Source organism: Aptenodytes patagonicus, chromosome 17 (assembly GCF_965638725.1).
Source record: "Aptenodytes patagonicus chromosome 17, bAptPat1.pri.cur, whole genome shotgun sequence".
Lineage (NCBI taxonomy): Eukaryota > Metazoa > Chordata > Aves > Sphenisciformes > Spheniscidae > Aptenodytes > Aptenodytes patagonicus.
The window spans coordinates 710,975-734,330 of record NC_134965.1 but is presented as its reverse complement, the minus strand read 5'-3'; the positions used below and the strand labels follow the sequence as shown (position 1 = coordinate 734,330).

At 58.3% G+C, this 23,356-nt stretch overlaps 3 protein-coding genes across 3 annotated transcripts in view; 1 reads left to right on the top strand and 2 right to left on the bottom strand.

The window, feature by feature from the left end:
- Positions 1-1,792: 1,792 nt before the first annotated feature.
- Positions 1,793-7,284, bottom strand: TRIM39 (tripartite motif containing 39). The gene is made up of 6 exons (XM_076354731.1): positions 6,725-7,284; positions 5,951-6,046; positions 4,058-4,288; positions 3,913-3,935; positions 3,300-3,412; positions 1,793-2,738 (listed from the first exon to the last, which is right to left on the bottom strand). Exons 1-6 carry the CDS (start codon positions 7,160-7,162, stop codon positions 2,167-2,169), a joined length of 1,473 nt encoding a protein of 490 aa, XP_076210846.1. The 5' UTR covers positions 7,163-7,284; the 3' UTR covers positions 1,793-2,166.
- Positions 7,285-7,948: 664 nt separating this feature from the next.
- On the bottom strand, positions 7,949-9,836 carry LOC143168259 (C-C motif chemokine 4 homolog). The gene is made up of 3 exons (XM_076354514.1): positions 9,628-9,836; positions 9,233-9,347; positions 7,949-8,305 (listed from the first exon to the last, which is right to left on the bottom strand). Exons 1-3 carry the CDS (start codon positions 9,698-9,700, stop codon positions 8,206-8,208), a joined length of 288 nt encoding a protein of 95 aa, XP_076210629.1. The 5' UTR covers positions 9,701-9,836; the 3' UTR covers positions 7,949-8,205.
- A 12,357-nt stretch (positions 9,837-22,193) lies between these two features.
- Positions 22,194-23,356, top strand: part of HIP1 (huntingtin interacting protein 1) — a 50,152-nt gene continuing 48,989 nt past the window's right edge. Inside the window, exon 1 of the mRNA XM_076354578.1 lies at positions 22,194-22,325. Coding sequence (XP_076210693.1) covers positions 22,209-22,325 — 117 coding nt within the window. The 5' untranslated portion in view covers positions 22,194-22,208. The remainder of the gene's footprint in view (positions 22,326-23,356) is intronic.

Here is a 23,356-nt window from a genome sequence, read left to right as displayed (position 1 = left end):
GGAACAGCTTTAGCTTTAAGTCAGCAGGGAGCTCTAAAAGCCAGGTCCCAGTGCTCCTGGCTTTTCTCTAGCTGCCCATTGCGAACCAGTCTGGGTATCTCAGGGCAGAATGGTATCTGCCCCGAGCAGTTTCTTAGCTGCAGGTGAGTTAGAGTCCACCAGATGGAAAATTATATAGCATATTCAGAGCTATCTCATGCCTTCAACCTTGACTCTCCTTCCTGGGAAAGGCAGATTCATGATTTCTAGGAACGCTTTGGATGCTGCATCAGGGTTTCACATCCTTTCTGCTCATTCATTTCTTCCCCCTCTTTGCAAGATCTCCAAACTGTTGCACTTCCTCCCACTTCTTCTGAAAACACTCTTCAACCATCCGGCGCTGCAGCAAGTGCCACCCATCTGTCACCTTGCCATGGTCAGATTGCTCTTGCTTTCTGGACAGTTTCCATCCCACCACCTCCTCCTGCTCCCGGTTCAGTGACATTTAGCCTGGTCCCTTCCCAGCTGTCACCCTGCACAACAGGTTTCTTTGGCTGTCCTCACCACTGCCCCCCATAACTGCCTCTGCTTCCAGCCCTCTGTCAAGACCTCAAAGTTCATGTACTTTCTTATCTTCTCAGGCTCCATAAACTCCCTCTGTAAGATCTCCATGGAGGTCAATGAGCTGCAGAGCCCACTGAGACCCATTGCCCTTCTCCTTCCTGGAACATGGCAAAGCTGGGTCTGGGCTCTTCTGGCTGGTCTCCTCTCTGCCATGCAGCCTCCAAAAGAAAAAGCCTGCAGCTGAAGGGAGGAGGGTGGGACTCCCCAAAACGCAACAAAACTCAGCCGAGAGGAACTGCTATCTCAGGTCCAGCATCATTTTTCACTAGGAGACTCCTAAAGCACCATTCAGGACAGAGAAATTGTGCTAGGCATCTAAGACCATGCTTTATCAAATCTCATTTTATTTGAATTGAATTGGTCTTTAAACTAAGCAGCTTCATTATTTTTGTCTGAAGGGCACGCTCCACAGCCACTCCAGCTGGCAGTCGACGGCTGCTGGCATCACCTCTGCCCCGTCTGCCCCCAGGGCAGTGTCTCCTGCCTCCTGGCCCTGTGGACCACAGCCACTTTGGTTTAGATGAGTAGGACTGGCTGATGCCACAGCTGAGCTTAAGGACCTGAGAGCTTTTCCTCCAGCAACACGATGGCAGACTGCTTGAGGCAAGAGGCTGGGGCAGCAGTACAGCCTGGAGGAGAAGGGATGTCCCGGGGGATGGAGAGACCAAAGGTGACCTTTGGAGACATCAGCAGAGGCTGGGTTATTTTTCTTTCCCTGGGTTTTGCAGCCCCCGAAGTGCCCCCACCCTGGGGTGTGCAACACACAGCTTCCCACGCTTGGAGACTTCCCACCCACGGAGCTTGTGAGGGGCGGCGGAGGGGCTGGACCTACCAAACTGGAGGTGATCTCCCTTCCAGGGGACAAGAGAGAGCAGCCCAGGAGCCACCAGGCAGTGCAGTACCCACACCCATACAGATGTCCCCTTGCCTTCACCCCAGGCCCCAGCACCGCGAGGCTGAAGCATGGCCAACTACACAGGCAGCTGCCGCTACCAAATCCCTGCCTGGCAGGTGCCCGGCTTGCTGCGGTGTCCCGCTGGTGCCACAGCGGGATCTCTCGAGGACCCTCTGTGGGCCGGAGAGGACCAGGTCCAGCAGCACCCTTTGCCCTCTGAGATGTTGCGGATTAGCTGGGGCTAACGAGCGGAGATGGACGTGCCACAAAACCACACTGTTAACCACACAAGGCTCCCCAAATCAACCCTTTATTGCCTTGTTCCAGCACAATTCACACCAAAATCAGCACTATGCAGCAGGCTGGGTGCACATCCTTCTCCAGCAGCCCGTGAGATGAGGAGCAGGGCAGCGGTGGTCAGCGGGCTCCCCTGTCCCCATTGGCAGCACAGCGGCTTATGGCACATCCCCGCTGCAAAGTGCCCTTCCCAGCACGGGCATGGCACGCGGTGGGTGTCACACCTGGCGGGTCACCCCCAGCAGCCAGGAGCACGCGGGGACCCTGCCATGATGCTCACCAAGGCACACAGCGGTGCTGCCCCGCTCACGGGAGGAGCCGGTCGGGCTCCCAGGTCTCTGCCCGCCGGTGAGAAGCCAGGGCAGCCACTGTCACAGGATGATGCACCCGGTCCCCTGCGTGTCCCTGACCCAGGAGATCACCAAGGGCTCTGCATTTCTGCCCCCCAAAAAGGCACCCAGGAAGAAGAGAGGCCGGAGGTTCCCTGAAAACTTGTCGGTGAAGGTATAAACGTGGGAGCGGTCACTCACATTGTAAAAGGAGATTTCTCCTGCCTCATAGTCCAGGAAGATCCCGATGCGCCGGGGTCTCACGCTCAGGGTCAGAGGGGAGACAGGCGAGGTGAGGGCCTCATAGTTGCCCCCGTTTTGCAGCCGCAGCACCCAGTAGCCGTTGTTTGGGGAGAAGACGACGTTGCCTTTCCGGCTGGCAGACTCCCTGCACAGCCCCAAGCCCCACTCGGGCTTGTCTCCCACCTGCACCTCCCAGTAGCAGCGGCCTGAGAAGAAGACCTGACTCCCCAGCACCACTGGAGCAGTGCTGAACCTCTTGGGGTTGTCGAAGAGGGACAGAAGGAGCTTCTTGCTCCCGCGCCGCACGCTCTTGCGGTCCTCAGACAGGGTGAGCTCAGAGTGCGCCGTCTCGGGGTCCAGAGTCACGTCCACTGGAGTGAGAGAAAGGTGGAAGGCCAGATGGGGCTTCAGGGGTCTGCAGGCGTGGACACGAGTGGGTACCTGCGACCTAGATGCTGGCCTCCCCCAGATCTTCCTACCTCCCACATTTACTTGCTTGTGCCTGTGGTTTTGCACAGCTCCCAGCACTGCCTGGCAGTGGGGAAGTGCAATACAGATAATCATGCTAACCATAAACCACATCAAAATATTTGGCATCTGGCTGCAGAGCAGAAAAAGAACGAGGGTGGCTCCGCAGCCCCCAGCACAGCTTCAGAAACAGCCAACACTGAAAGCAAGAGTTCGCGGGCAACACGGAGCCTGAAACTCCTGAGTGACCTCCTAGGCTTCAGGGTCACCTCACAACCCATCCAAGACCAGAACGAGGAAGGTCTCCCCACCATGAAACCAGCCTGAACTCATCACTACGCAAACTGGGACCAGCTGGGACCAAAGCTTGTTGAAGAAACTTCCCCATGCCCCAGGGTATGGGGAGGGGGGGGGAGACCGGAGCTCAAATGTGCCAGGAGCTAGCACAGAAGCAGCCCCCTTACCTTTAAACTTCTTCAGCATGTCCCTCATGCCCAGGCAGCGCTCAGGGATGCTGTAGTTTTCCTTCAGGGTCACGGACACAGCCTTGGAGGACGGGAACTTTACCCCCTCGCACCTGAAAGGAGAGCGATGCCCGTGGGCTGTATCCAGAGCCCACAGCACGGCCAGTCTCCTGCTGGGGGGGGATTTAATGCTTTTCTGTTGGCTGCACAGATGCATCTCCTCCCTTGAGCTCTTCGGCTGTGAAGAGCACTATGGATAACCGCTTGATTATCGGCAAGCCCAATGGGACCAGAGCTAAATGATGCGGGGAGCGGCAATGCCAGTCCCTGGGAAGGAAGGAGCAAGGCCAGCCAGGCAGTCCCCTTAGGAGGGGACACATCTCACACACCACAAGGCCAGGCGAGGCCTTGGCTCTGGGGCCCTGGAAGAAGAGGATGGAGTCTCTTCTCCAGCCCCCGCTGGTCTCAGTCCCTCCTTTGTCAGCCCCAGCGAGGACCAAACCAGACGCTGGGCAGGGAGGACAGGGAGTGGCTGGCATGGAGCGGACACGAACATCTCACTTAGAGCCTGGAGGTAGCCAGGATGGTAGGAGGAACAAGCACGGGTACCTACCTGCTCAGGACGCTTTTCATGTCCTAGAAGGAGAAGAGAAAAAACATTCTGAGTGTGGGGCTCCAGAGCCTCATGCCCACCAGCCACCCACCCAGATGGCAAAGGCATCGGGGCTGAGTTAGTGGGGCCGGTGGCATAGCTTGACCTTGAGCAACCCGTCGGCTGGCTGCTGGGTCTTCTCCTTTATCTCCAGGATCAGCTCCTCCAGCAAGGACTTCTGCTCCACCAGCCTGGCCAGGTTTTCATTGATCATCAGCAGAATCCGCTTCTCCTCCTCCTCCAGCTTCTGGAGCAACAGCTTCTCCTCATCAGCCAGCAGCCGATGCAGCTTCCCAAACTCGCTCACAATCCTCTCCCGCTTTTTCTTCACCGTCTCCTTGTGATAAGAGGATACACAGGGTGAAGCGAGGCAACGTTAGCCAGGCAGCCAAGACAGAGCCTGATTCTCTGGCATCCACGCCCGGCATCAGGCCCTGGGAAACCACTGCGTTTTTTTCATAAGCACGTTTATTTAAAAAAAACAGCCAGAGGCTAACTGCCGTGCTTTCACCTCGCCTGAGCTCCCACTCAACATCCTCAGTTTACCAGCAGTAGGACTTTGCCCCGGGCATTTCTTCCCAGCTGGACCTCAGATGTCTAGTGATGTCTCGGTGCAGCACGGAGGGGCTGGGGGGGGACTGCTGGGCTGCAAGGAGATGCCATCGGGTGTCGGGGTAGGTTTTTATTAGATGTGATACAAGTCATCCCTCCAGCTAGATTCAGGCTAACCCGCTGCTGGGGCAGCCCGGAGGAAATGCTCCATGTCTGGAAAAACCCACAGCAATGGGAAAGAGGTGGAAGAAGCCCCGGGGCTGGGGAGAGATGGAAAGGGGGAGCCAGGGAGGACTCTCCGGGTGTCTGAGAGCTCTCACTACAGCCAGCAACAGGCAGGGTCTGCCAGTGCTTTAGGGTTTTTCGCCTGAGCCCTAAAAATTGGCACTTTGCTCGAAACCTGAAACACCAGGAAAACACGCTGCAGTTAGCTAGGACCATGAAACCTCAAAATCCAGAAGATAAACGAAAGGATACTGAACTGCGTTTATTTTTCTGTCCAAGCACGTGATTTCTTGGACCTGAGTCACGAAGGCTTGACAAGCCAGGACGGTCGCAGCCACTTCCCCCCCACTGCTCACAAAAAAAGGACATTTTTTCCTTTTTACTAAAAAAGCCTCCAGGCTGGGAGGAAGCCGGAGGCAGATAAGCTGCGGCCCCAGAGCCTTGACTCAGGCAGGCGGGGGGAGAGTGACACAGCTCTTTCACAACCTCCATCCCCGGCCCCAGCCCAGCCCCGAGGGGGATGGCGGGCATGCAGGGGCACCCCAAAAACCCACCACCTGCTTGGCCGGGTTGCGGCAGGCAGGCAGGGGAACTGAGCAAATAACTAGGGGAGTCTGGAGAAACCTGTTTTCCCTGGCAAAGCTGATTAATCATCAACTCTAGCTCACGGCTTGATAACTCGGTTCAGCAGTTTCGTTTCCTTTTCTGCAGTTACTTTTACTTTCCAGCTTCCACCCCGGGGGACGTGAAATGCAGCTTTCTTGCTGGCGTCATATCTCACCGGGACTGCCTGGAGTCGGGCAGAGGTGCAGTAATTCAGCTTTTCTTTTTTTTTAATGAAAACACTTCTGGTTCCTATTGCTGTGAGACAGACCTCACCGTATGGCTCACGCTTGGCTTGTAACTCAAGCACAGGTTGTAAAACAAAAAGCAAATAAAAAATATCCATTGTCTGTCTGTTTAACCGGCACACAAGCCCCCATGGTTTTGGTGGAGCTGGCATGCTGCTCTTTGCAAAGCATTTCTTTGCAAACCTTTTTAATTTGTTTATAGAGCCACACACAGTCACTGAGCCTGGTTTCCAGCACCAGCCCTCCATACAACAGCAGGACACGGGGACATGTCCCATCCTGAGGACTATGCCAAATTCACGGCCCCAGACAAGATCGTAACTGCTGATATCTCTGAAGCTCATTCTTTAAGAATTAAGCCAGGCACCTGCCTTGCACTCCTGGGTTTTCATCCTTTCTGCTGACTCACACTTCTTCATGTCCTCCACTTCCTTTGAAAGGTGCTCCAGGGATTTCTGGAGTTTGACCTGAAAAGAGAAGAAACGGGCTCAGCTCGCCCCAGCAGCACCGCAGTTTGGCTGGGCCGCCTCTGCCCTGGGACCGCTGGTGCCAGCGGGCGGCCAGGGGACGGTGACCCCCGCGCCAGGCGGTGCCAGCCCTGGCACCCGAACCCAGCAGCTGTGCTCTTCACTCCGCTCGCAGCATTAACCCTCTCCGCGCTCCTTCGGTTTTCCCCGTATTTTTCTCACTATTCAGGTTTTGGAGAACGAAGTGACGGCTCCCCGCAATGCTGGGACGTGGGGCGGCTGGCGGCGTGCTGCCAGGAGCATCGCTGGGACATGGGGTTTGGGTGCACCCCTCCACCAAGGCAAAACGTCCCCAGGGCAAGACCCACCCCCCCCCTTCTCCGGGGGGCGGGATGGCAGAGGGGCAGGGAGCCAGGCTGCCTCTGTGCACCTGGATGGACGGGGTGAGCCTGGGTGCCTCCACAATTTGGGACCCAGCAGGTCTAGCCTCATCTCTGCAATGAGAGCGGCTGGGTGGGTGCCACCGTCTCTGCCACCCCCTCCTCTGCTTTCCCGGTGGTGCCGCCAGGGCTGTTGGGAGAAGGGCGGTGGGGTCCTGGCAGCCGATCCCCCCGGTGCCGGCGTGCCCAGGGTGCATCAGGGCAGGACAGGGACCCCCGGCACCCCAACCTCCCCTACCTTGTACACCTGCGCAGCCTCCTCGATGGGGTAGACGGTGTGCGAGCGGTGGTGCAGGGACTCCCGGCACACCACGCAGATGGCCTCCTCGTCCTCCTCACAGAAGAGCTTGAGGCGCTCATCGTGCTGGGCGCAGAGCGGGGTCCCCGGCTCCGGCTCCGTCCCCGGGCCGCCCCGCAGCCCCAGCTGCCGGATGCTCTCCACGATGTTGGCCAGCTGCCTGTTGGGTCGGAAGCCGCTGCGGTGGCAGGAGGCCCGGCACTGCGGGCAGGAGAAGGGCCCGTCAGCCCAGAGACCCTTCTCCTGGCAGTGCTTGGCGATGCAGCCCCGGCAGAAGTTGTGCCCGCAGTCGACGCTGACGGGCTCGCTCATGTACTCCAGGCAGATGGGGCAGATGGCCTCCTCCTGCAGCCGCTCCAGGGCACCCGCCAGGGCCATGGTGGCCGCCACAGCCAGGCAGCCTCGCCGGGCGCTTCCTTCCCCCCGGGGTCAACGTAACCTCACGGCGAGGCAGTGCCGGCAGCGCCACGAGAGCCCGGAGGAGACGCCGGCCTTGCCGCCGTGCGGGACCAGCCGTGGGAGCCTCTGCGCCGGCTGGGGGAGGAGCGTGGCGGCGGCCAGGACAGCTGCAGCCAGCCCTAAGGGCTGGGGCTTCCTCCGGCCCCGGCAGGTTGAAGTGAAAGAAAAACCCTGCCGGGAGAGCGGTACAAATTAGGAAGCGCCAGAAATAATCCATGCCCGTAGATAACCCCGGGCACTGGGATGGCAGAGGAGACGGGGTCGTCTCCGGTGTTTGCTGAGCCGAGCAGCCCCTCGTTGCAGCGGGAGCCCCGGCGTTGCCTGCCCGCTGCCTGCTCACAAGCTGCCTGAAGGCGCTGGCCGAGCTCGGTGACCTCCGCACCTTACCATGCCGCCGCTCACGCCAGGAAACATCCCCCGCGACACCCACCCACCGCAGAGAGCCACAAGCTTGGGTGTCGGCCGGGGCAGGGCTCAAGCACAGCCTGGCAGGCACAGGTAGGAGGCACAGGCAGCTGCCCAGAGCCCTGCCGGGAGCGGGCAGGATGAGCACCGCTCCACCGTGCTGGGGGGGGTGCAGCACGGAGGGGTTGGGGGGCAGCGGGGAGCCGCCCCGCCGCCCTGCAGACCCATCTAGTGTCAGCCTGGACCCCCTCCCAGCCGCCGTTGCCCACCACAGCCTCCGTGAAGCATGCCGAGAGCCAGTGGGAAAAGCTGCAGGTTTTGCTCCTTTTTATTACACAAAATAACTTCACCGCAATCAGTACAAATTGGAATGAAAAGTTTCACTGAAAATGCCAAATAAATTAAAAATACCTTTGCATAAACTTACATAAAAGAGCTAAACACTGTATTAAATAGTCTGCCAAATTCACAGGCAATAAGAAAAAGGGACGTGTCTTGGAGGTGCCCGTGAGAGAAGGTCCTCACAGAGGTGATGCTTGGAGGGAGCAGGGTATTGCTCATCCACGGCCTGCCTTGTCCTTTTGGTGATTCACGATGTCCTGGACCCACTTATCATCAGGTTTGCCACAGACCATCCTGCCTACGACCGTGGTAAATCTGCAGAAAGAAATCCAGTTAACGGAGGAGGAGAGGAGAGGAGAGGAGAGGAGAGGAGAGGAGAGGAGAGGAGAGGAGAGGAGAGGAGAGGAGAGGAGAGGAGAGGAGGGGAGGGGAGGGGAGGGGAGGGGAGGGACGAGGGGAGGGGAGGAGAAGAGAGGAGGGGAGAGGAGGAGAGGAGAGGAGAGGAGAGGAGAGGAGAGGAGAGGAGAGGAGAGGAGAGGAGAGGAGAGGAGAGGAGAGGAGAGGAGAGGAGAGGAGAGGAGAGGAGAGGAGAGGAGAGGAGAGGAGAGGAGAGGAGGGGAGGGGAGGGGAGGGGAGGGGAGGGGAGGGACGAGGGGAGGGGAGGAGAAGAGAGGAGGGGAGAGGAGGAGAGGAGAGGAGAGGAGAGGAGAGGAGAGGAGAGGAGAGGAGAGGAGAGGAGAGGAGAGGAGAGGAGAGGAGAGGAGAGGAGAGGAGAGGAGAGGAGAGGAGAGGAGAGGAGAGGAGAGGAGAGGAGAGGAGAGGAGAGGAGAACCACTCGCTTCTTGCCACTGGTGAACCCCACCAAACCAGACACCTCTATAGCTGCAGAACAGCTCCAGAACGGGGTGGGGGGTTGGCTTAATGTCATTACAGGTGTCTTGCTCTCTGCTGCTTAAGCCACTTCGCCCCCAGCGTGCCTACTCCAGCTGGGACATCGTCTGGCCTGGGTCCCGCTCTCTGAGGATGAGGGGGGTGACCATCAGAAGCTCTTTTGGCTCAAATCTAATAGGGAGGTCCAGAAACTGGCTGCCTGGGATGTGGGATTGGCCTCTGAGATATTTCCAGGCTGTTCTCCTAAAACAGGAGAGCCCAGCCTGGTGTTTTCCCTTGCCAGGATGGGGTGAAATGCGGGGTTTCCTGGTGCTGCAGGGCCCCCCAGGATTTGGGCAGAGATCTACTCACATCACGGCTGGCTGGAAGCAGTGGCTGCCTGTGTGCTCATACATCATCACGCGGCTCGAGGGAAACGCTTTGGTGCTGTATTTGACGCAGCAGGGACCAGAAAAGTTGACAGAAGCTGGAAGAGAAGTTAAGTTTTCTGATTAAACCAGACCAGGAAAATCACCAGTGGGGAGAAGCAGGGTCAGAAGACCAGAAGGTCCCCGCTGGAGGAGGTGCTGCTCCCACCGTGGGCTCCCACCACAGCCATCCTTCCCTCAGGAAGCCAAAGAGCAGCAAGACATGCCTCTCCTTTCCCACAGCAGATGCTCGGAAGGGAGAGCTGCCAAGCATTACTAAACCTTATACAGCAGAAAGAAAGAGGAGAGAGCTCCTCGGAGAGGAGAGCTTGGACTCACTTGGAGAAGAGGAGACCTGGTAGCAGAGGACAGCCACGAAAAGTACAGCAAGGGCAGCTGTGGAGGTCTTCATGCTTCTGTTGGGTGGAGACAAATTGTAGGAGTCAGGCTAGACTGCTGCAGAGAGCCCCTTGCTGTGCCTGATGTAGGATCCCTGGGTTCAGCCCGCTTTATAGAGGGAGAGAGTGAGCGAGGACGGAAACATTGCGGAAACATTGCCACACGACGTGACACAATGGAAAAAGTGCTGTGTCAAGGGTGCCGCGCAGACCTGCGGAGGGAAGTGCCCGGACCCCCGATGAGAGTAGTGCCCTGATGTGGCATAGTATGTAATGATATGATATCATGAAATGATGAAGAACAGGATATGACCTCTCTTTTCCTTTCCCCTGACCAAAGGACTCTGTAGAGAACCTAGAAGTAACAATTCAGAAGATTACTAGATGGACCTCTTGCCTAGAAGTCACATGCTGGCAATGGATGGAGAATGACCGTGGCTGGCACGCGCTCGTGTTTCCTAGAATATCTGCATCACAGACAAACTGGGGACAATTCACTTCTCCCACAGCGGCTGGAGCAGGGAAAGTCCGTGAGTCAGGCAGCCCTCCCCGGCTGCCCGCCCAGCGGGTCGGCGAGGCACACGGCAGCCGTGCCCTGCCCCGCTTGCAGCACTGCCCCAAGGAGACGGGGGCTTTCTCCATGGGACCCAGAAGGCCATCATGTATGTAAGTGTGCAGAGCAGAGGGTAGAGTGCGGTGCCACCCCAGCTCTGGGCTCCTCTCCTGTTCTTGACCATCACTTGCAGCGAGTCATTAGGAAACTGTTTCTGTTGCTACGTTGCAGTTTCACAAATACCAGTGACAGCTAAAATAGCACTATGTTACTATGTCGTGGTTTAACCCCAGCCGGCAACTAAGCACCACCCAGCCACTCGCTCATCCCTGTATTATCAACACTGTTTTCAGCACAAATCCAAAACATAGCCACATACTGTCTTCTACAAAGAAAATTAATTCTATGCCAGCCAAAACCAGCACATTCTCCACCCCTTATTCCATACCATTTACGCCATGCTCAGGTCCCACACTATCCAATACATCCTCACTAACCACCACCCCCCTTCCCATCTTTTGATATAATACACAGATATCACTCCCTTAGCCTATGGACCACCCCTGTGAAATGTCTGTAAAACGTCCACAAAATGCCCACCGAGTTCATTCAGTCCATGACTTTGGTCTCCATCTGTTCCAGTGGTCACTCAGGACAGGAGAGGTGGTGTGTTGCGTGGAGTTGCTGGGCACCAAAGCCAGCTCAGGTCGGGTCACTGCTGCACTTGCACTGCTTCTTGTAAGGCTTCTCCTCCATTGGTTCAGGTGGTTCCTGCTATAGTAATTCCTATAACATGCAACTCAGATCATGGGTTACAACAATTTAAAGGTATTTCCGTTACAATCTCCACCCCTGGTCCCTTTGGACCAGACCATCGGGTTTAACATTGCAATGAACTCCTCCCCTTGCCCCTGCTCCAGCTTGGACTTACCCACAGACTGCAGTCCCTTAGGGGTGTACCTGCTCCAAGTGGAGCCTTATCTGTGAGCCACAGTCTCTCCAGGGGTGTACCTGCTGCAGCATGGACTTATCCACAGCCACAGTCGCTTTGAGGTGCACCTGTTCCAGCGTGGCTTTATCCATGGGCCACAATGCCTTCAGAGATACACCTGCTCCAGCGTGGCTCTACCCACAGCCACAGTCCCTTCAGGAGTGAACCTGCTCCAACATGGCCTTACCCACGGCTGCAGTCCCTCCAGGGGTGTACCCGCTCTGTCATGGGCTTATCCATGGCCACACACTTTGAGGTGCTCCACCTCATGCACAGCCACTGATGCTTCAGGGCGTACCTGCTGCAGCATGGACTTATCCTTGGGCCACAATCCCTTCAGAGGTATACCTGCTGTGCCACAGACATAACCATGGCCACAGACGCTTCGAGATGTACCTGCTCTGGCATGGGCTTATCCACGGCCACAGACACTTTGGGATGTCCTGCTCCCACGTGGACTCATCCACAGGTCACAGTCCCTTCGACTCGAGTTCACACCGGAGTTCCAGCCTGTCCAGTACAGCAGCACAGGAACAGCAGCGATGCCCTGGCCATCTGCCAGCCCGGGCGCATGGCCGTTGCTGTTATCAGAATGTTCCCAGGCACAGCAGAGTACGGAGATAAGCAGCACAGCAGTACAGCAAGCAGCGAAAGCAAAAAGCAGCCACTAATGAGCACTAGACTCTAACATACAGTAAGGCAAGTGAACCCCATGGCAAGCACAGGAGCCTGCCCATTAATAGCTAAACAGCAATAACAGCTATAAATTTGATCTAGCAATCTAGCATATCTCGAACCTTTGAGCCCTGCGTTGGGCGCCAAAAAGGATTGTCGTGGTTTAACCCCAGCCGGCAGCTCAGCCCCATCCAGCCGCTCGCTCACTCCCCCCCCTGGTGGGATGGGGGAGAGAATCGGAAGAATAAAAGTGAGAAACTCTCTTGTGGGTTGAGCGAAAGACAGTTTAATAGGGAAAGCAAAAGCCGTGCATGCAAGCAAAGCAAAACAAGGAATTCATTCACTGCTTCCCCTGGGCAGGCAGGTGTTCAGCCATCCCCAGGAAAGCAGGGCTCCATCACGCGTAACGGTGACTTGGGAAGACAAACGCCATCACTCCAAACGTCCCCCCCTTCCTTCTTCTTCCCCCAGCTTTACATGCTGAGCATGACGCCATATGGTGTGGGACGTCCCTTGGGTCAGTTGGGGTCAGCTGTCCTGGCTGTGTCCCCTCCCAGCTTCTTGTGCCCCCCCAGCCTGTTCGCTGGTGGGGTGGGGTGAGGAGCAGAAAAGGCCTTGACTGTGTGTCAGCACTGCTCAGCAGTCACGAAAACATCCCTGTGTTATCAACACTGTTTCCAGCACAAATCCCAACCACAGCCCCACACTAGCTACTGTGAAGAAAATTAACTCTCTCCCAGCCAAAACCAGCACAGTTACCCATGGACATTAGAATCGTCCACTAATGTTTACAAAGAGCTTTAGAAGCTCATGACCATGTTGGCACAGCAGAGTTGGTTTAGATGATTATTTGGTTCCAGCGGTGTAGAATCAATGTCCTCCTGACATTGCTTTGTCATTGTCCCAGCAGCCACAGACACATACAGAAGAGATTTCCTGGTTTAGCTCATATTGTTTGGGACAGGAACTGTGCTGGCAGAGAAACTCCCGTTGGAAATGCTACATCGCTACTGAAGGGCTCTGCTGACTTCCAGGCAAAGGCTTGCGGATGAAGTCTCAGGAGAGTGAAGGAAGAGCGAGGTCTTCATGGTGCTAGTGACCGTGTCCAGGCACTGGATAACAACAGCCACAGTGGGAAAGCCACACGAGCAGGCTGCCTTTCATGATGGTCCAGTGACGAAAGGGACCTAGCTCCTCTATGGAGGAGAATGATCACAAAAAAAGAAACCACTGCCCAAAGTGGTGGCCTTGTAGGAACCCAGAGGAGGAACTAGAAGGGAAATGAGGAGATTCCCTGGACTGGCTGAAGGAGAGCTGATTCCAGGCCTGGGGCTCCCAAGTGTTCCAGGGCACGATGCACACCATCATCACGTCTCAGTAGACTGAACTCTTTGAAAAACTGAGCCAGACTTGTTAGAAAGTGTGGGCTAGGTGGCATTGCAGGATTTGTTTTACACAGAGCCTTTTGTTTCACTAAAACACTGTGTTACTAAGCATGAGCAAAACTGAGCCGTGGGTGGCCTTGCTGCCGTGGAGGCAGGGAGCTCGTACAAGCCTGGAGAGTGGGCAGCCGGGGAAGGTCTGCCTGCAGAGCCCTGGGACCCCAGGGCACATGCTGGGGCTTTTGGAAAGACGCTTCCTTAGCAGGGACAGGCATCTCCCATCACACAGCAAGAAGGCAGCCCTCATTTAGCCCACAGCCCACGGTTCCTCTGCAGCCATCGTAGCTCAGTCCCAGCTTTGCAGCAGTGAAGGCCTTGGCACATCCTTTCACTTCTCTGCATCTCTCTTTCCCCATCGATGGGATTGCGGCCATCCCAGATCATGCCGAGGTATTAAATTTCCAGGGCAAGAGTGAATCAAGACAGCCCGAATCAAGGCTGAGGCTTTACCCGCCTGTGGCAGAGAAGGACTCACGGTACCCTACTCTGAGCAGCCAAGGATCTCAGGATTCATCTGGGAGCCTGCCTGCTCTATAATCCCCCTTGTCCTGTGCTCCAGAGCCCATTCAGATGCTAGGACAAAGCCTCACACCTCCAGGGGCATGAGGTCCCACCACCAATGTCCTGGGCTGGATCCATTCACCCCCACACTGCACAGAGCGGGGCTAGGAAGGTGTCAGCCTGCTGCTGGTCCATCCCTTGAGCAGTCAGGAGCTGCTCATCTTGCCTGAAGTGTCTACCTCAATCTAGCGGGGAGCCTTGGGAGAGTGGCTGTCCTGGGGAGCTGCCAGGAAGGGGCCAGGCAGGCTGCAGCACGCCTGGCACGAGAAGTTAGCAACGGCAGCAGCAAGGCCAGCCTGGAAGGAAGGCGTGTGCCGAGCCATGATGCCAAATCCACATCACCTCTGCGCTCCCTCTGCCTCCCTGTTCCAGCTCTTCCTGCAACGTGTGTCCATCTGTGCCCCCAGGACATCTGGGGCAGAGACACAGCAGCTCCCCTCCATCCCCATGCCCAATTCAGCCGTGCTGCACCTCCAGCCTAGCCGTAAGCGACTCCCCGCACCCACGCTTCCCCCACCTCCAGGAGCTCTTGGCACCCTTTTTCCCCAGTTGCTGCTCAGGGACGCTGGGGAAGGCGTAGGTGAAGCTGGGCTCCTGGGCAGGGAGCAGGGTGTATGGGCAGGAGCGACCTGGACCGTGCAGGCCCCCTCGCACACCCCTGTCCCCATGGGGCTGGCCATGCATGACTGACGGACCGTGCTGCCTGAGACGAGAGACGTGACAGCTTGACGTGCCCAAGATAACAGACCAAGACTGACACCCCTGCCTGAGGCAACAGACGGCAGATTGAGGCTGGGGGTGCTAGAAACAGCCTTGGAGACGGATCTGACCGAGTGGCAGACCGGGAAACCACGAAACTGAGATCAGATTGAGATGGGATGATCATGATGCACCGATGCCCTGCTAACCTAGCTGCCACCAAGGTCTACCATTCTGGTAGCCCTGCTCCTGCCATTTCTACCAGTGCTTTCAGACCCAACATTTGCACACGTTCCCCGTTCTGACCAATCTTAATATTCCTGTTACGCATCACCACACAGGGACTAGAATAAAACTGAGAGGAGGAGAACAGGCTGGGGAATGAGCTGGAGATGTCCTCGCTGATGCAGCTCACACCAACACAGCCCAGCTTGGAGCTGCTTTTAGCTGAATGTTCTGGATGTTCTTGCAATATTCAAATATGGGTTTGATGGAAATGTCAAGATTCATCCTGAAAAATCAATATTTTCTATCAGGAATATAAATGTACCTAGACATTTTCAATGAATCTCTCTCCTTTCAGATATACCGGGCTGCGTTTCCTGCTTCCATTCATCGCAAAAGGAATTCTTGGAGGTTTTGACACTTCTGTTATTTCCCCTATTCACTGTTTTCCTCAACTGTGCTCCTTCCTTGAAGATTTCGTATTTCAGTCTTGGCTGCTCCTTCCTGCCAAGACAAATAATGCAAATCTCTAAATATTTTGATTTCTAAAACCTCCTCCATATCATACATCCTAAATAGTAGCTATTTATGGAGTCTGTAAAACCTCTGCCTTATGGTGTGTTTCAGCTTTTGATAGAAACCACACATGGTATCTTTGGATCCCTCACCAGAACAGATTTGGGATGCAGGAGGAAGTCTTTTCTTAGCCCTGAAGGCAGCCTGCTCCACCACACCGACTCTTAGGCTGGAGTCCTGTCTGGGGGCTCACATTATCACAGTGCCCCTGGGAGCTGCCAGATCACTAATGTGGGAAACTCCGGTTTTAAGTGGGAGCAAATCAGCTGGAAACAGAAAGAGAATGACTGGGGGAAGCCAGCGATCGCAGGGTGGGGTGGCTCCAAGAAAGACAAGCAAGATCTCAGATGAGACGAGGTATTTTCCAGAGGGATCGAGACTTTCCAGCATGGGAATGGAAGTCTGCAAAATGACGACTGGCCTAGAAAGAGGGACAAATAATGATTATTCGCTGTCTCTCCCAGGGCAAGAACCATGGACTATCAAATGAAGCTGGCAAGAGCCAGATTCAAAGTGAACAGAAGGAAGCAGCTCTTCATACGAGGAGCTCCTTGCCAAGGGACGTGGTGATCGCAAGGAAATTTCCATGTGTCTGAGTCAGGGCTTGGATTTCAAAGCAATTAAGCTCAAGAAGATTTGTAAAATGAGAGTGGTTGGAGGCTGGGAGTGCACTTGAGGGAGGCAGCACAAATATTTGCCTTTCTCTTCAAGAGGTCTGCTGCAGCCACATCTGGAGATATTAAGGCTGGGCTAGATGGACCCTTAGTCTACATCCTCTGGGACTGTTCATATTTGATTCCCCAGGACAACTGGTCCTACAAGACTGTGAGGTCTATAGAGTAGCTGTGAAATTGCATTGAAATCCCTGGATTGAAATTTATATCTCAGGATATGCCTCCAGATGAATATTTTTGGTAAATGTCAGCAGAAAGACACCAACAGTTTCTAAGCAGACAGCAAGGCAGAAATATATTGCTGCAGTTTGTGCAATTTTCCAAGACAAATTTGGGGCGCCTAGAAAAGCCTCACTTTTGGACCAAGAGCCTGAAAAGCGGGAGGTGGCCAGCTGCCATGTCAGGACGTGGCCCTCAGAAATTTGGTAGTACTTCCAAGGACAGACGCTGGCTGCCTTTGCCAAATTACAGCCACGCATATATACCTTTGTTTCCCTGAAGAAGCCCTCAGCACCGAGCACCAACCTGCCTGGAGCTGAGCAGGGTTTGCCCAGCAGCTATAGCACTGCATGACTGTTTTAGCTACGGCAGCTGAGGTCCAGGGAAGCTGGGAGAAAAACTTTTGGGTGTTAGCTTTGAGACACCCAGGACCTGACATTTCTGAGCACTTGGCATGACGTGGTACTTTGTACTTGCAAAGTCTGCCTCCTGTTGTCTTCAGCTGGAGGTATGTGTGACGTCTGCAAGTCAGACCACAGGATTTCAGGAATCTAGAAACAAAGACAATGCTCCACAAGAGCGCTGGTGAATGTTGGGTTATGCCCACATCATAAAGGGAAGACGGCGATAGACTGGCTCTCCAGACCTACAGCCCGCGCCTTCCTGCAGCCCCTGCCTCGTTCACTACCCACGCTCTTCTGCAGCAAGCACAGTGGTCCCAGACACAACCCTGCACACCCCAAGTCATACACAGAAAACCTTTTCTCAGTGGTCACGTTCCGGCAGCCAAAGGCTGTCTCATAACGCAGAAGCAAAGCAAGCTTGCCATGTCCTGTCTTGGGAGAGGCCAGCCTTTCCCACCACCCGCTCCTGGCACAAGCAGCCAGCGCGAGGTGGTCACCCCCAGGGTTGCGTGCTGGGCTGGGTGCAATGCTCCGGCTGGACCTGCTGCCCGTGCAATGGGGAAGCTCTCCAGCAGATGGCAAACACTTCCCACCTCCAGGCCCTGCTCCGGAGCAAGTTTCTCACCTAGGCAGCCACCCCTGCAGAACCGCAGCTGGATTCGAGTCCTCTCCTGTAGATCCAGCTGGAAACCACGCTCAGCTTTGCTTTTGAATTCTTGGACAGGCAGAGGCAGTTGCTGAGGCTTTAGTGCAGAGAACACACCCGGTGATGTTTTGGGGTTACATCCCTCCTTGTGAAAGCTGGGCAAGCAGGAGACCTCGCCCAGGAGAGAGGTGAGGGCCCCACGGACCTTCATGCTCCTTAGCTACGCAGTGCTCTCCAAAGCCCTCTCCCCGACCCCTTTTCAAGCAGCTGCTCTGCCTCGGCCGCTCTCCTGGGTGCGAGCTGGCCCTCCCGCACCAGGACTGTCCCTTCCCTTCACCACCCGCCGCCCCACGTAACAGCCCAGGGGCTCTTTGACAGCACGAGCAGACAAGGACTCAGCAGCAGCACCTGGTTTGCCCAAAGCATTCAAAAAATGGGATCAAAAGATGAAAACCCCCACACACGCAGGCTCCTCCTGGTGCACTATGCTGCCCCGAGTGCTCTTTGCTCTCCCAGGGACCCTCCTCCTGGGTCTGGGCCACCACCCTGCACACGAGACCCTGCCCTCTCCCTGCACCAGGTGGGCACGTTGGCTCATAAGATGTTTTCGTCCCAGGGTCTGAGCAAATAGCCCTGTAACCAGGGCAGGGTTGTGTTTGTGGTTGCAGGATTGCATTTGTGGAAGGCTTGTCACGGCCACTGCCCTCCCCCTGTGCGGCTTTCCAGAAGATGTGCCCTCCAGGGACGGCTCGTCTGCTCGGGTGGGCTCAGGAGATTGTGCCTTGGGGTGTCTAAAGGGGCGACTGAAGGGGGTCCATTTGGGAGCTCACCTCCGGCGGGGAAAAGAGAGCAGGATCTTTGCACAGAGCCCTGGGCCCACCTGCTCCGGCGCAGCCAGCTGGATAAGAGGAAGGACTGTGGCGCTCTCTGTGCCTCTATTTTCTTGCTGAAACAAGGGGGATCTGTGCTCTCCCTGAGCCTGGGCCAGGCCATGGGAGGGTGAGGAGTGTTGCAGGAGCACCCAGGGACTCTCCCGGCTCTGGCTAGGGAGGGGGGTTGGAGAAGGAGCCTCTAGCTCCCAGCTCCTGGGAAAAGAGCATCCCTCAGCCCCGGTCAGGGCCCGCAGCCCCTGCAGTCCCTTCTGACCCTTCTCCTGCTACTTTTTCCTTCCCCTTTGCTTGCAGGTCCTTTGGGCTGAGACCAAGCTGAGAAGCAATGTCCTGGCGGAGAGGGAGCAGTCCCCTTTAGGGCTGTTACCGGCAGGAGCCTCGGAGCACGTGAGTAGCAAGGGGAGGCTGCCCTACGGACTCCTGCAACGGGGGGAAGGACCAGCTCTGGTCCCCCCTGCCCAGCCTGAGCCAGCGCTTGATGGGCATCACACGCTGCTGAGCACTAGGCTGCCCGAAGGGAAGAAGAGAGGGGACACACCATCCTCTTCGTGTCCCAGCAGACACCAGACCCGTGGTCTCCATCCTGCAGAAGATACCCGGGTGCAGACAACCCAGGTAGCTACTGAAAGCAAGGAAGGTGACCATGGTCCACAGCCCAAGCCACGTACCAAGGTCTTCCATCCCAGAAATGTGAAAGCAGCTGCACTGCGATGGGTGACACTGGAGAAACCAGTTTCTGTCCCCGCACAGGCCAGACACCCCCGTGACAGGCTCTCCCACCACCCTTTGCCTCCAGGCTGCAGTCCAGCCTCTTGGACAGGAGAGGAGCACAGAGCAACCAAGCAGATGAAACCCAGCCGTGGCTTCTGAAAAGGACCTGCTGGGTGAGAGGAGTGGTGCCCAACCCACCTTTCCTCTGCCCTGCACACTAGCCCTTCTTCATCATCTCCCCATGGAACCTGAGGCAGAGGAACAGGCCCCACACAGGAACAGCCCTGTGCCTCCCCCGCTTCCAGAGCATCTCTCAACCTGCCTAAAAGCAAGGCACCCTCTCCCACCAGAAAGCAGCCCCCCCAAATCCCTGCAGAGCAGCCTAAAAACGAAGCACGTGGTCCCACCAGAAGGGAGCCTCCCAGATCCCTGCAGAGCAGCCGAGCCCGGGCCAGAGCCCCAAAGCACAATCCAGCAGAGCCACTGGGTGGGCTGGGCCAGCCCAGGGTGGTCTGACCAGCTGCCCGTGGGCTGGATCCTGGCCCTGTTACAGCCCTGTCTCGGAGGAGGCAGGGCTTGATCTACAGATCCGTGATCCTGTTACAGCCCCTGTCTTGGAGGAGGCAGGAGCAACCGGTAGAAACAGCCCGTTCTGACCCGCATCCAGCCGCCTTCCTCCGCTCCTGCCCAGGCAGGAGTCTCCCAGTTGGCCAGCCCAGGTCCCAAAACGGGCACTCAGCCCTGGCCATGGAAAAAGAGGATGTGACTCTGCTCTTCACTAAGAGGGAGCAGATAACACAAGCCTCGTGGTCCCTCGCCTTGGGGTTGAGGTCCAGCCCTCCCAGATCCAGGCCTCCATGCTGGAGAGGTCACGCAGGAGCAGGATGCTTTTAGCCAGGCGGAAGGGTGGGAAAGGTAGGCAGATCACCAAGACCTTGCTGTCCTTTGTCGAATGCCCTCCTCTGTTCTTTCTTTCCTCCATGGCTATTTGGCAATGACTTCATTTCTTCAATTATTAATCACCTCGCTGCAACAGTGGCTGAATTAAACCCATTAAACCTCCTCTGGGACCAGCCCCAAGGAAGGAGGCAGGTTTCCAGAAAGTACATTAGAGAGAAGGCAGACAGGGAGTCGAGACAAGCTGGGGTGGGAGGAGGTGGCCTTGCTGCACAGTGTAGGCCATTTCCCATCAGCTGTGAATCTGATATCCGTGGCACAGAGACGGGTAAGGTCTGTCATGCAAACAGCCTGTTCACACATCCCACTGGGCAGCTGCAGGAGAGTGCTTGTGTGGCAATTGTTTCGGCTGAAAAATAAGCCACAGAAGTGAGTTACGCAGGGAGAATTGCTTGCACAAGAGCTCCTGACAACCCACATCCTAAACAGTCGTTCCCGGATTGCCCCATCACCCCTGGCAGCGGCAGACAGGATGGTTTTGCACGGATACTCCGCACCTGAAGCAAAGACACTGATTTTGTGTGACCTGCTTTTAAGGATCCAGGAACCCAGCTGGCTCGACCCCAGCACGGCCCCCTTTGCCGTCACTGGGGATTAACTGGGGAGCGCCCTCGGAGAGTTTTCAGTCTCTTTGCAAAAATACCGATTTGTCCGAATCTTGCAGAAGTGTTCGAGTTCTGGCAAAGGTCCCAGTGGGAAATTGACCTCCAGAGTGGGATGGGATTCCTGGTCAAAACCACCGGAGCCGGCCACAGTCCAGCAATTCGCTGGGTTGAGAGAGGGGAAAGATCAGGCCCCAGCACAAGTCTCTGATGAGCGAGGGGACCAGAGACATGAGCCCGGATCAGATTATGCAAAAGAGCATCTCGGCCATCAATCTGCCAGCTGTTCAGGGGAAATGAAAACCTTCTCCTGCTTCTCTTTCCTTGTTTTTCAGACACCTGTAACCATTTTCTGCCCCTCTGCCAATGCTACCAGCGAAACGACCTGTTCTCCTTGCTCTGCTCTGCCAGCGGTGCCCGCAGCCGCCTCCTGCCCGAGCACACACCTCGCCGGCGCTCCCCACCCGCAGCTCGGATGACACAAAGGCGAAGGCCCACACGACCTCCCCGCAGGCTGCGGTCGCCCTCTCCACGCTGACGCCCCCGGGATGCCTTCTCCCGACCTCCCCCCTTCGGCTGCGAAGCCCCCGAACCCGTCCCGTACGCTGAGCGAGGCCCGACAAGCCCTGCTCGGCCGGACACCGGGAGCCCAGCCCAGCCAGCGCCCAGCGCTCGGAGGGGCTGACCCGGGGGCCGGCCCCGGCCCGGGGCAGAGCGGAGGGGACGCGCAGGAGACCCGCACGCCGGGGGTTCCCCGTAACCCCCCCCCCCCCCCCCGGGCAGCCGGCAGGGCCTCACGCCTCCGTGCTCCCCCGTCGCCTGTTTATAATGTGGGCCAAGCTGCGGCGGAGAGCAGACGGGAGAGCAGACGGGAGAGCAGACGGGAGAGCAGACGGGAGAGCAGACGCCGCGTCCGGCTGCGGGGCTGGGCCAGGCCGGGAGCCCGGAGCAGGGCCTCAGCGCAGCGGGACCCCCCCGGGCCCGCCCCCCCGGGCCGGCTCCGGACGCAGCTCAGAGCCCTTCGGCAGCGGGCCCCCCGGGCCCCGGGGGGGGGGGGGGCTCGCTTAGCCCCGAGGCCGGGCCGGGCACGGCAGAGCCCTCCCCGGCCGGGGCCGGAGCCCGAGCGGCCTCGCAACGCGGCCCGAGCCCCCCCGCTCCGGCCCCGGCCCTGGCCCTCAGCGGCCCCGCCCATCCCCGCCAGGGGGCGCCACGCCGCGCACGGGCGAGGCGCGGGGAGGGGCAGCGGGGCGTGAGCGGCAGGCGCGGAGGCCTATCATCAGAGGGCGATGGCAGGGAGGCGTGACCACAGGGCCGAGGTGGGCGGTGCTAAGAGGGCGGTCCCTAAAGGCGGGGCAGAGGGCGGGACTCTCGCGGAGGGGCGGGAGTTGGCGTTGAGTGGCGTCCGGCCGGACCAGTGAGCTTGGCGGCGGTCACGTGAGCTGGCCGCCTGAGCCGGCTCGGGGCCGGCCTTCCCGGGGGCTCCTCCCGACTGGTAGTGGGAGCGGCCAATGAGAGCGAGGGGGCGGGACGGTGGGCGGAGCCGCCGGGGTGGAGGCGGTGCCGGCGGGGCGTGCCCACGCTTGAGTGGCAGGTGGGCGGGCCAATGGCGCGGGGTCCGGCCAGCGGCGGCGCCGGAGCGGAGCGGCGGCGAGGGCGCAGCGCGGCGGGGCCGGAGCGGCGGCGGGCGCGGCGGGGCCATGGACCGCGTGAGCAGCTCCATGAAGCAGGTGTCCAACCCGCTGCCCAAGGTGCTGAGCCGGCGGGCGGGCGGCGGCGGCCTGGAGGCGGAGCGGGAGAGCTTCGAGCGTGCCCAGGTACGGGGCGGGGCCGCGGGGCGGGGCCGGCCCGGCGGGTGATTCCGACCGCGGGGGGTGCCGCCCGAGGGGGCGGGGCCGGGCCGGGGGGGCGGGGCCGGCCGGCGGGGCGGGGCCCGCCAGGTAGCTGGAGTTGGTTCAGTTGGGCGGGGCTGGGCCGCGTGGGCGGGGCTATTACAAGTAGGCGGGGCTTAGTCGAGTGGGCGGGGCCAGCCCAGGTGAGTCGCGGGGGGCGGGGCTGTCCCGGGTGGGCGGGGCTAGCTCGAGTTGGCCGGTAGGTTGGTGTTGGCACAACTGGGCGGAGCCTCTGCGGGTGGGCGGGGCTGTCCTGGGTGGGCGGGGCCGGCCCAGGTGAGCTGGGTTGGCTCCAGTGGGCGGGGCTGCTCCAGGTAGGTGGCGATTGCTTGAGTGGGCGGGGCCGGGCTGGCCCCACCCACCTAGGACAGCCCCACCCGGGAGGGCAGGGGCTGGGGTCCCCCCCGGGCTCCCCCTCGGGCCGGCCTGGGCTGTGGCCGAGCCTTTCCCCTGCGGGGTGGTGAGGGAGGAGCCCGGCGGGCAGCCTGCCTGGGGACAGCGGAGGGCGGAGGCACCCGGGCGGCCTGGGCCCGGCGGTGGGTGGCCCACCACTCTGCCTGGCCCCCTCCCGCCAGCGGCTGTCCCAGCCGGGGCTGCTGGCGGGGGGCCGGGGGGCTCACCCCCGGCCTTGGCTGTGGGCCGGCGGGCACTTACCGGCTGGCCTGGGTTGCTGGGGGGGTCCCAGCCGGAGCCGGGCGTCGTGCCCAGCCCGGTTGCCTCTTCACCCTGGGCTCCATCTTGTGTCCTCTCCTCAGAGGCGCCCTCAGGACACAACAGCCTCTGCCCTGTCGGCTGGAGGGGACGTGGTGCAGCTCCGTGGCGAGCGGGGTCGGTCACCCCGTTGGGTGTTACCCCCCCAAGGCCTCCTGTGCCGCTCGGGGACACCTGGCATGGGAGGGCACAGGACAGGGACTGCCCCTGCGGGCAGCTCTTGGGAAGAGGCACCAACATGTTGA